At 39.5% G+C, this 12,148-nt stretch overlaps 1 protein-coding gene across 1 annotated transcript; it reads left to right on the top strand.

Moving 5' to 3' along the window:
* The first annotated feature begins 1,800 nt into the window (after positions 1 to 1,800).
* Positions 1,801 to 10,913, top strand: LOC139743618 (echinoidin-like). Its single transcript, XM_071654094.1, has 3 exons — positions 1,801 to 1,937; positions 6,218 to 6,389; positions 10,637 to 10,913. The coding sequence occupies exons 1-3, from the start codon at positions 1,801 to 1,803 to the stop codon at positions 10,874 to 10,876; spliced, it is 549 nt and encodes a 182-aa protein (XP_071510195.1). The 3' UTR covers positions 10,877 to 10,913.
* Positions 10,914 to 12,148: the final 1,235 nt, after the last annotated feature.

Below are 12,148 nucleotides of genomic sequence, written 5' to 3'. Positions count from 1 at the left end.
TGATTTGAAAGTTTGTTTTTGGTGAAAGTAGTTCACTGGAGGTATCAACAACAACATGATATATTCGTGAGGACTGCCCTACATCGACGTAAATAAGCACTGAATTATGTCAATCAGTTGCAATGAAAACATCTCGACGGAAGAAATTCATGAATTTGAATAACAAAGCAGTACCCGCTGCATGCTATAAGGACTAGAACCAACACTTGCTTTCGGGCGAAAGCTCCGTGGTCTAGTGGAGATGACGCCTGTCCGGTGATCAGGAGGTCGTAGGTTCGAATCCTGCTCGAGTATGAACGCCAAAGATTTTTTATCATGGCTACTACTAAACACTGATCAATTCAGTGCTTATTTACGTCGATGTAGGGCAATTTGTCAATCAGTTGCAATGAAAACATCTCGATGGAAGAAATTCATGAATTTGAAGAATAATCTTTATTACATCTTAATACATTTCAGACGAATCGCAAAGTGAAAGTGGGTCGCTCACTCTGCCCGTACATTATAGTAAAATAAACAGTTTTCATAAGTTATGGTGATGGTCCTTCACAGTGATGTTTGTTTTGTACTACGTTTAATTCAATAGAAATTTGAATTAAAATGTTACGTAAACGCGACTTTTACACTCTGTTTTTTTTTTAAAGTCCCTACCGTGATACCTCCCTCCAACACCCTCCCCTACTCAGTCGCTTCGCTTCTTCGTCCAGGATCTCACACCGTCACATGATGTACCCCCCCCCCCATGTCACAATCGTAGTCCTTCACACTTTTTTTCGGCATGTTTAATTCCCTAGAAATTTGCTTTTAAATGCTCTACAAACGCGACTTTTGTACTCTGTTTTTAAAAAAAGTCCCTACCGTGGGAGGGGGGTGTCCCCCCTCCCACACCCCCCCCCCGTTCGGTCGCTTCGCAACCTCGCCGAGGATCTCACACCGTCATATATATATATATATATATTTATACCCCGTATATTATAATCATAGTCCTTCGCACTATTTTTTCACTATGTTTAAATTTGCTTATAAATGCTCTATAAGCGCGACTTTTGTACTCTGTTTTTACAAAAAGGCCCTACCATGGGGGGGGGGGGGGGGGGGGTATCCCCCTCCCACACCCTCCCCCTGCTCGGTCGCTTCGCTCCCTCGTTGAGGATCTTACATCGTCACATAAATGTACCCCCCGTATGTTATAATCATAGTCCTTCGCACATTTTTTTTTTCCACTAGGTATGTGTTATTTCCAAGAAATTTGCTTTTAAATGCTATATGAATGCGACTTTTGTAAGCTGTTTTTTTTTTTTCATAAAGGCCCTACCTTGGTACCCCCGCTCGGTCGCTTCGCTCCCTCACCGAGGATTTCACACCGTCACATAATGTGCCCCCGTCGAGATTTTGCCCCCCCCCCCAAAAAAAAAAAAAAAAAAAAAAAAACAAAAAAAAACCAAAAAAAAAAAAAAACAGGCACACATAAGAGTTCCGGCGCGCTTGACTGTAAGTGCTTGATTTGTTGATTGGCGTAACCTCATAATGCTTTCTCTTCTTTTCTCTTTAAAAGTCCACCCCTGTGCAGTGGCAATATTATTATAGCTTACCCCGGGACCTCAAACTTACAAGATCGGCGTGACATGTGCTCTCGTTTGTTTGCAAGATAGACAAAATGTATAAGTGCTGTCTGAAATAACACTCTTCCTCCTGATATCGGCAGATGATCCACCAGCATTATCATTGTGGCAAGGACATAGTCGACGAGCTGATAATTACAGTCTCAAATAATTGTGCGTGTCTAATTTTCTTACAGGCATGGCAAATTTGAAATCAGCCCTTTTCGGCGGCCTGGCAATTGCTGCGGCTTTGCTTGTGATCCTTCCCCCGTCGTCGGAGGCAGGCGGTTGTGGGTGCCCTCCGTTTTGGACCCCCTTTGGCGATAATTGCTATCGGTGAGGATTTTTTTTTTTGACAACCATGCGGTATTATAGTTATATTTTGAAATAGGTATAAGATCTACTTTCTACACCATTAAAAAAAAAAAATGGGGAGATGTTCGTAATTTCCGAAGGTTCGTTAATCCAAAAATAAGAAGAGGTTCGTTATCCCATCAGTGACTGAACCGTCCGAAACCGCAAGTCAGATTACTCCCTAAAACCATGGAGGTCCATGCTAAAACGCTCGAAACCGCCCGTCCGCTTTTTTTTTTTTTTTTTTTTTTTTTTTTGGGGGGGGGGGGGTAAAGTTTTATGCTTTACTATTTTTGTTGTTTTCATTAGAATACAATACTTAATAACGTAATTTGAAAGAGGTAACAGTTCAACAAAAGCATGTCAGAATTATTTCTGTGACACAAAAGTATCTTGGTAAAGTTTTAATAGGCATTCAAACTCAGTTATAGACATAAACAAACATGCAGTGAACTGTTTGCATAATTAAGAAAGATGTCGAAATTAGAGTAATATTGCTGTACCTTCTAGGGAACAAAAGGTTATTATGTACGGAATTTTCAGTAGCGTAATGCCCCTGTCACACTTTGCCGGATATGGCAAACGCATTAAAAACGAATGTTGATTTTTGGCATCCGTTGATATGCATTAAAAAGCGTTTCATGTCCTTTTTATTCTTTGGATGGACGTTTATCTTCCGGTGATTTCCGACAGAGCGGCCAGAAAACTTTGTGCATGCACAAAGTGTTTTTTCTCGCCAAAAACGAATACCGCAATCTGACCCTTGCCCGATAGTTGTACGTTTTCTCGTGTATCTGTACTGTACTTTGTCGTCAATGCATTGCTTATAATTTTCCCTGTTTATTTGATGGAAATGAAAAATAAAGTTGAAAGTTGTAAGTTGAAAGTTTTCCACGCGTTTCCACCCGCAGTAGGCCTCCTGTAGAGTCAAATGCTGCAAGAAATGGAACTGATGGAACGGCTATGTACTGCACATCAAACGCGTACGCACGGTTCTCTGACGTTCGATGTACGTCTCATGCCCATCTGTTCCTCGTGCGTTATGTCCTGTGGGCATGCGATTCTTATTCGTTTCTCATGCGCGCGCTCCACTCTCCTGTACACAATCGCCCAAGGTGTGTTCTATTTGGCCGCTTTGCCAACTGGAACAGAAACAGGCCCACTGTAAAAGAAACGGGCGAGATTTTGCTCATCCATTGTTCAATTCGTTTTTTCTGGTGGACAAAGTGTAAAGTTTCCGTTCTAGAGGGGCGTACATACAAGACCTATATAGATATAGAACGCTACACGTGTTCACTGAAGTGACAGGAAGCCATGAGACCCGTAGTCATATTCCACACAACAACCAGTGCATCTGATGGAAAATGATACACTCATATAAAAAGAAATTAATTCATAGTTGTATAGAAAAAGTATACAACTATCGAGCAAGGGTCACTTCACGCTATCCGTTTTTGGCGAGAAATAAAACTTTGCGCATGCCCAAAGTTTCTTGGCCTCTCTGACGGAAATCACGTCCATCAAAAGAATAAAAAGGGGAAAAAACGCATTTTAAAAGATTTTAACACATGCCAAAAATCGACATTCGTTTCTCGTGCGTTTGCCTTATTCGGCAAAGTTTGAGAGGGGCATATACGAATGTCCCTGTCACACTTTGCCGGATAAGGCAAATATAGATATAGAAAAGGTGGCACATGCTACGACAAAATCTTCTCATCTGATAGGTTTGTTCCTGGACTTCTCCAAGTCCTTCGACACCATCAGTTATGATATTTTACATAATAAATTACATCATTACGGAGTGCGTTGGAAGGCCTTGGAGTGGTTCAGGAGCTGCCTCATGAACAGTACAACTGCAGTAAGCAATAAATGTCTCTTTAAATGGTTGTAATGGTTGTTGGAATGATGTGTTTGCCCTCCAATATTCTCGGGGGGGGGGGGGATTGCCCCCTGCCCTCCCCCCCCCCCCCCCCCCGATCGACACCCCTGTGCACCTGAGCAAAAAGTCAACTGAAACTTGAAATAGATTCCCTCATCCTGTTGTTCATTCTGCGATGACACTATCGTGTTTCTGCCATTCCTAAGCTGATGCTCAAATTTCAAGGGCGGAGCACACTTCTCATATCAATAGCAACAGGGTCCAATTGCTTCGGTAGAGAGCTACAGGGTTCATTTTTCCGAACACAGATATTTTGTGGCGTTTTTCCATAAGTTCCGATAATTTGAAAATAACGAATGACGACATTCCTTTATTTCCAGATTAACGAACATTCGCAATATCGAACCTCATTCCATTTTCGGAATTACGAGCCTCAGAATAAAGAGCTGGAACCCTACAATGTCCACACCTTGCAATTTTCGCCATCTGTTGTCTGACACCTGATCACGGGGTTCAAATTATGCATATCATGAGAAACATTAAACTGAGCTTCAATGCGTTTGGTAGGTCAGGTAAAACGCAGAATTTTTTTTAAATCATATACGTTCACTCCTTCAGACATTCTGATAGGATCCGTGGTCATTGAAATAACACGGTTTAATTGGCCTGGATGGCCATGAAATCTTATACGCAATTGGACCCTGTTGCCATTGATAAATGAGAAGTGTGCTCCACCCTTGAAATTGGGAGCATCCACTCAGGAAAGGCAGAAACTAGTCTAGCTCTGGATCCTTTCTATCTATTCTTTTTCCGCCAACTATAGTAATCGTGGTAATAGCGCGATACCGAGAACTGCTGCCCCGAGTCACACACACCATGGCACACACTCACTCGCTCGGGCAGCAGTTCTCGGGATCGCGCCATCACTCGGCTTAAAGCTTATAGCTGGAGAAAGAAGAATCGACAAAAGTTCCAGAGCGAGACTATAGCAGAAACACAATCGTGTCATCTTGTATACCATATGAAAACATTTTTCGCGGAAGCGTGGGACGGGGGGGGGGGGGGGGGGGAGGGGGTATGAATAGGATTCTACAACTATACACACACTTCTCATCTATAGACATGATAGATGCAAATGTTACCATACAGGGTTCTTGTAATTGATTTCATTGCTGGAATTCATCTTAAAGATTTTGCATTATTCATCGGTTCGTGGTTTGTTGTGTCAACAACCCCCCCCCCCCTCCCCTCTATATTTTGATGAGAATAATGTTAATGTAGAGCCCTCGAACGGTCATAGGTTTTCTAACGCTCTTTCCTTTCTTTTTTTTCTTTTCGAAATTTCTCCTTTCTAAGTTCTTTTTTTCTAGCGTCAAAGGTATAGGTTGAAGAAAATTAAAGTTCCTCCCCCTTCCGTGACCCTGTTTTACAACGAGTTTAAAAAAAAAGTAATCCAACTTGGAGGGCTACTATTTTATTATCTATCTATCTAACTATGTTGACAAACGCCATGTATGACTGAGCACATGAACTTAAAGACAACATGACAAACTGCACTTTTTCCAAGTTTGCGTGTTATTGTGATGGAACAATGCATATCTCACCGCAATGGATGAAAAATGCCAATGGAAGTGGTCAAATTATCAGGACAGACTGCACGACTGCAGGTTCGTGTTTAAGGGTTTCTTACCTTTGTAACCTTCAATATGACCATCATGACCATGTTGTCGATACCTTGTCCTTCCCATAAAGGCTAAACCATTACCGATGTGTCTCTCTTCATAATATTCAAGACATGGTGTGTCGCTGCGAGCTTTGTGATGAAATGAGCAGAAAAAATGGACTGTGTGGGTTGATCGACCTCTGTGAGAGTGACCAAGTTATGAGACAGTGGCATATTAAAGTTATGGAAGATAAAAGTTAGGAGAAACCTGAACATGGTTAATCCTAAACACAAACCTGCATTTATGTATACAGGCTGGCCTATTGGCCACTTTCATTGATAGATCTCATTCATGCAGTAAGACAATAGTCATGCATTTGCCTCTGCGGACACGCAAACTTTGAAAAAGTATAATTTGTAATTTGTTGCTCTTCATAGCAGACAATCATGAAAAGTAGTCCTCCAAAATTGGATTACCTTTTTTTTATACGCACTGTATGATGTCAATTATCACTATTAAGTTGAAACATTATAATCACAATTCAAAATCCCATAACTGTCGTAGTGTGCGTCAAGCTGCCACGAACCAAGTACACCATTCTGTTTATTTAGGAACTACTTTCACTCTGTGAACCTAAAGCAACTTTCAAAGTTAGCGTGTGTGTGTTTTTCTTTTCTTTTGGATGTTATGGAGTACATTTCCTCTTTAAATTGTTACAGATTCTTTACTTTCAAGAACGTGACATGGGATGCTGCAGAGATGTACTGCCGTTCCTTCTCCGTGCCGTGTTCGGAAACGAGGACGTTAAGCCTGGGGCATCTGACTTCAATCCACTCCCAAGAAGAGTACGACTTCCTTAGAGTACTCTATGATACCACTCGAAACAAGAGAGTAAGTATCTTTTTTTTCTTTTTTTTTTTTTTTTTTTGGGGGGGGGGGGGGGGGGTGTACTGTGGTCTAGTGGATAGGAATCTTGCTTTTGAAACGGAGGGCCCGAGTTCGAGTCCTCCCACGTCCTTACAATCTTTGAACGAGATGTTTTTACCCTGGTACATAAGACCATACTATTAATGTTAATATTGCCCGTCCGCTGTTTTTCTGTCCCCTCTTATGGTCTATGGAATTGTCGACAACCCTCCTATTTATTAAAGCGCCCCAAATTGCTTCCAGTGCATAAGTTACTTCCGTAATAATAATAATGATGATGATGATGATGATAGTAATAATAATGAGAATAATAATGAGAATAATGAGAATACTACTACTAATAATAACAATGATAATAGTAATAATAATAGTAATAGTAATAATAGTAGTATAGTAGTAGTAGTACAGTGCACTCCCGTTACAACGAACACGGTTATAACGAAATTTCGTTATAACGAAGTAAAACGTCTGGCCCCAAAATTATCGCCATTAAAGTCTATGGTACAAAATTCGCTGATAACGAACACGGTTATAGCGAAATTTTCGTTATAACGAAGCCTTTTCCGAGCACCACTGACAAAGAAAAACAAAAGAAATGTGCTCCGTTATAACGAAATGAGGATCGCTTCCGAAAATACATAGCGGAACAAGCATTTATAGCATCTCTGCATGGGCGAACGCGTCACATCACTGTGTGTTCGCTTGGTGTGTCACGCACAGTTTCCGAGGGGAACTTGCGTTATTGTAATACAATAATCTGAAATTGAATTTACTATTTGTTTTATTGTTAACATAGCTTTCCAGTATATGACGAGTATTCAACAAATAGAATATGATATATGCGTGGCTTCCTTGTTTTCGTTATTGTATCAATTGTTCGGTTATAACGAAATTTCGTTATAACGAAAGAAAACTGCCGGTCCCGAGCATTTCGTTATAACGGGAGTGCACTGTAGTAGTAGTAGTAGTAGTAGTAGTAGTAGTAGTAGTAATACACTGCGACCTTTACAGCATGAAATCATTGCCTTAGAGGGGTCGTATAGTTTTGGTTGAGACCTAATTTCAGGTTTCTAACATTTTTCTTTGTGAGATAATGAGAAACCTCTAATGAAATATGAAAGAGCATGTAATTCCATGAGTAATTCAACGTTTATTTGATGAAAATTGGTTTTGAAATGGCTGAGATATCCAAAACAGAGCGATTCTAACAAGTGTGGGACCCACACTTTATTACGACTGCTCTGTTTTACTTTGTTTTTAGGTGTTTCAGTCATTCCAAACCAGATTTTCATCAAATAAACTTTGAATTCCTCTTAAAATGGTATGCTCTGTACTATTTCATAAGTGTTTTCTTGGTATCTCGCAAAAGTTAAAAGCCCAATTCTCATCCCCACCAATACCGTACCATCCATTTAACCCTATTAAGCCCAAGCTATTTTGACCCCTCGCAGGCCCAAGGGGGGGGGGGGGGGTACATTGTGCCCCCCTATATAACTTTTTTTTATTATTTGATGTATCATCATCATATTTGGCACATGGGTAGAGTAACTCGTACTCTACATGACCGTACATTTGAATTTTCTCAAGGTCACCCATGGAGGGCGCTATTTTCCAAAATATAAAGAAATACATAGGAAATATGCTAAAACCATGATTTTTCTGTTTAATTTCTTTATCCCCATTATATATGTCTTATTATAGACCAATCATTTTCATATTTGTCACAAATGATAAGTGGAATCTTATGATTTGTTACAGTTGAAATGTCTCAAGGTCACTACATGGGGGCGCTATTCATGTCAACATAATAATACATTATGAGACCGGAGATGAAATGTTTCGGATGGGTACATGTATAGTTATGACACTTCATATTTGCATAATAGTGGAATTTCAAGATTGCAAATTGATAATATGATAAACTAATGATATTAGAGGCATAATTTGGGTGAGGGAATCAAAATAACACAAAATAGAAGGGCAATCTTTAGAAAATATTATTGTTTTCAATTATCTCTAGTTATCTATTGTTTTATGCCTTTGTCTCATAAAAACAAAGGAAATAATAAGAAAAACTTTCCAGGACCATAGTTACTTCAAATTTTGCTCCTTCAACAAATTTCAGCCAAGAAACACCCATTTCATCCACTGTAATGCTGTTAAATAAAATGGGAACAGAAAAAAGATGCAAAATCTGACTTACATGGTTGTCAGTTTATGGTTACCATGGCAACCAGCAACATCAAATATAGCTGAATTATATATCAAAATGTTTGCAATAAGATCTTAGGAAAAGTCACCAAATTTGGTTGAAATCGGATAAAGGGCGAAGGAGTGGCAAATGAAAATCTGGTGGGGGGGGGGGGCACAATGTGCCCCCCCCCCCCTTGGGCTTTATAGGGTTAAAGTCGATGTTCAGAATAAATACCCCCCCCCCCCCCAAAAAAAAAAAAAAAAAAATCCTAGTGTCAAATCATCATTTTGAAATCATTAACATGTCACCATCAGTGACAATCTAGCTGAATTTTTACAGTCTGTCAGCAACACGGTTATACATGTAATACAGTGGCAATAAAATATAAGTATAATGCCAATGTTTAACAGTTTATGAGAGCAGTGTTCCTAAAATTCTCGTAATTTGGTGGCCATGTTCTCTTTGAAATTGATTAACAGCTTTTATATGCTTTATTAATGACATTTGGTTTAGTGGTTGGTCTCATATAGTCATGAGACCTAATAATAACATTGCTACGCTGTCGACAAAGTTGAAAACAAAACAACGACACGAAAAAGAAATCGTTTTACCTTTTCTTTGTAACTATTTTTCCACTTTTGTGACATCACGATCTGTTTTTAGTCTTCTTATCCCGCGATTACTGGACATTGATGTTATAGCCAAATCTTTAAAGACACAATAATTTTAAAGGATTTTCAGATATTCCGGAAATTTAAAATCATACGTGTGTTTTTATGCCTCCGCCGGGGAGTGTCGCCGGAGGCATTTTTTCGGGTTGTCCGTCCGTCCGTTCGTCCTTCGGAGGCACCCGTAATCAATTTTGTGGTATACTAACAAAAAAAAAAGCTGTTTGAGGTATCCTTATGAAGCTACTGTTCGAAGTATTCTAATGAAACTTGGCATGTGCAGTGTATGAGTGGGCGAAGTTGCGCCTATTAACTTTTGGGTGCACATGCTCAAGGTCAAAGATCAAAGGTCAACATCTGATGCTCAAAATTTAAGTATTTTCTCCAAGGCATATCTATGCAATGCCTGAAGATATTTTCTTGAAACCTGGTGTATGCAGGTATTATCCAATAAGAATTATCTAGAGAAAGTTTCGGGTCATGATGCCAAAGGTCAAAGGTCAAGTGAAAATGTTAAAATGCCACTTTTTCTCTCAATATTTCGGAAATGTTTCAAGGGATCTTTCTGGAACTTAGTACATTATGCATGTACTGACGGGCAGTGCTTATCTCGGGGAATTGGGGTCATGGGATCAAAGGTCAAGGTCAAATCCTCAAAATGCCACTGTTTTACTCCTATCTCTGCAATGCCTGAAGGATTTTTCTCGAGACTTGGTGTATGCATGCATTACCCATTAAAAATTATTTGGGAAAGTTTTTTTTTTCAAAAGGTCAAAGATCAAAAGGTCAAATGTCAAGTAAAAATGATAAATATCACTTTTTCCTCCATATCTCGGAAGTGGCTCAATGTATCATCATGAAATATTCGTGCATGTACTGCCTGACAGTGATTCTCTTGCGATTTTAGGGTCATGAGGTCAAAAGTCAAGGGTCAAAGGTCAGGTTGAAATGCTAAAATTTTACTATTTAATACTGAAATTACACTTCTTTTCTCCATACCTTAAAAATTGCTCAATGCATAAACTTATAAAAGGGTCAAAGGTCAAGTAAAAATCCTCAAATCCCCAAATACCAATCAAACCTTGTCCAAGGAAAGTGAACACTCCAAACATTTGTGACAAACATGTAATTTTAATATTTGGCCAATTTTGTCAAACTGACTCACGCATTGTCAAGATGTACTGTATATCTATAGGGAGAACGATAGGGAGAACGATGTATTTTGGCGGAGGCATACCAGTCGCTATAGCGACATTTCTAGTGTGTTCTGCATCAGCTGTTCTGCATCTATTTGAATTCGTGTATTATGTGTGGGGCAATTCCCCTATAAATATTGTTCCCCTCTTCAGGTGACTACCAGAGTGTGGATTGGTCTTACCGATGAAGACGTTGAGGGCGAATGGAGATGGAGCGATGGTTCTGACGTCACCTTCACCTCATGGGGGTCTGGCCAGCCAAACAGCTATGGCGGCAATCAGGACTGTGCGTCGTTCAACTACGAATTCGATTACAAGTGGAACGATCTCCACTGTGGGATTGAGAACGAGTTCACCGTTGAGTCACTCATCTGCAAACTTCCCCGCTGGTGAAAAAACAAACAACGAAAAAGGAGGAGGGAGGGGAGTTGACGTCATGGAACACGTAAGGGCATGTCCACTCCAAGTTAAATTGATATCGATTCTTCGCATAAAAAAAAAAAAAAACTAGTACGTGACATTATTGTACCGTGTCATACCATTGTTTCGTTGACTTTTTTGTTGTGCACCCATGAATTGTTAAGATGAAGGTTATTGTTCAATATGAAATATAAAAGTTTATATTTTGTGTGTAAAAACTGCTGAAAAATGTTAATTCGTACACATAAAAAGTACTTAATTCATCTCTGCTAATTATGCAGTGTCCGTTTCCTAAAGATACAAATTTTATTGCCCTTTTTAATCATTCAACCGTTTAAGAGGCTCTGAAAGCGGCGAAATTCAACATCATTGGTGATGATAATATAGGGTTATAGGTATGTTATATGTTCTTTACTAGAGACAGTAGACCTAAGTTTACTTCATGAAACATATGGAATGTCCCTATTTTTTATGATTACTCTCATTAAATTAAACTTCACTTGACAACCTTGGCAACCACTTATGACCATCATACTGTTTTCGTAGACCATGAAATAACATACTGAAATGACGAATGATCTTGAGTATCGGTAATGTAGTTTACTGTACAATTAACCCCCAGATAATTAACTAATCTAAAGCATGTCGAGTGCCTATAGCTTATCATCACACATACACACACACACGCACACACACACACACACACACACACACACAAATGGAAAACCTGAAATCCCATCTCAATCGAAACTATCACCCCTTTAAGGAGAATTATACGCAAACTTATCTGCCTGTGAATCGCCGGAGAGTGCATCTACTCCAGGGCACACCTCCCTTGAATTTTCAACGTGAAACACTTTTGGTGACACGACAATTTTGCTCGGGTCTAATTTTTTCGAAGGACCTAGGGTTAGGGTTGTGATAGGGTTTTAGGTTTAATTTGACATGAGGATTAGCGTTAGGGTTATATGTTTGTGGGTAAATTTATGCTTGGCTTTGCGTGCAAACATTTCACGTGATCACTTGTCGCAGGAGCACAATGTCATGGAGCCTAATTTTTAACCCTATACTAGTTTTTTGTTTGTTTGTTTTTTACACCGAACCCCAAATTTTATGTGTTCAAATGCTCTTGGGTGCAACATACGCTTCTCCCTCTCCCTCTCTCTCTCTCTCTCTCTCTATCTATCTATCTTATTAGAAACTCTGATGAATTAATGTGCTTGTATTGTACACCTATTGCCCGAA

The sequence above is a fragment of the Diadema antillarum genome, unplaced genomic scaffold, assembly GCF_040938485.1.
Source record: "Diadema antillarum isolate AM-2024a unplaced genomic scaffold, OU_Dant_1.0 seq00001098_RagTag, whole genome shotgun sequence".
NCBI lineage: Eukaryota > Metazoa > Echinodermata > Echinoidea > Diadematoida > Diadematidae > Diadema > Diadema antillarum.
This window is presented reverse-complemented; position numbering and strand designations above follow the sequence as displayed.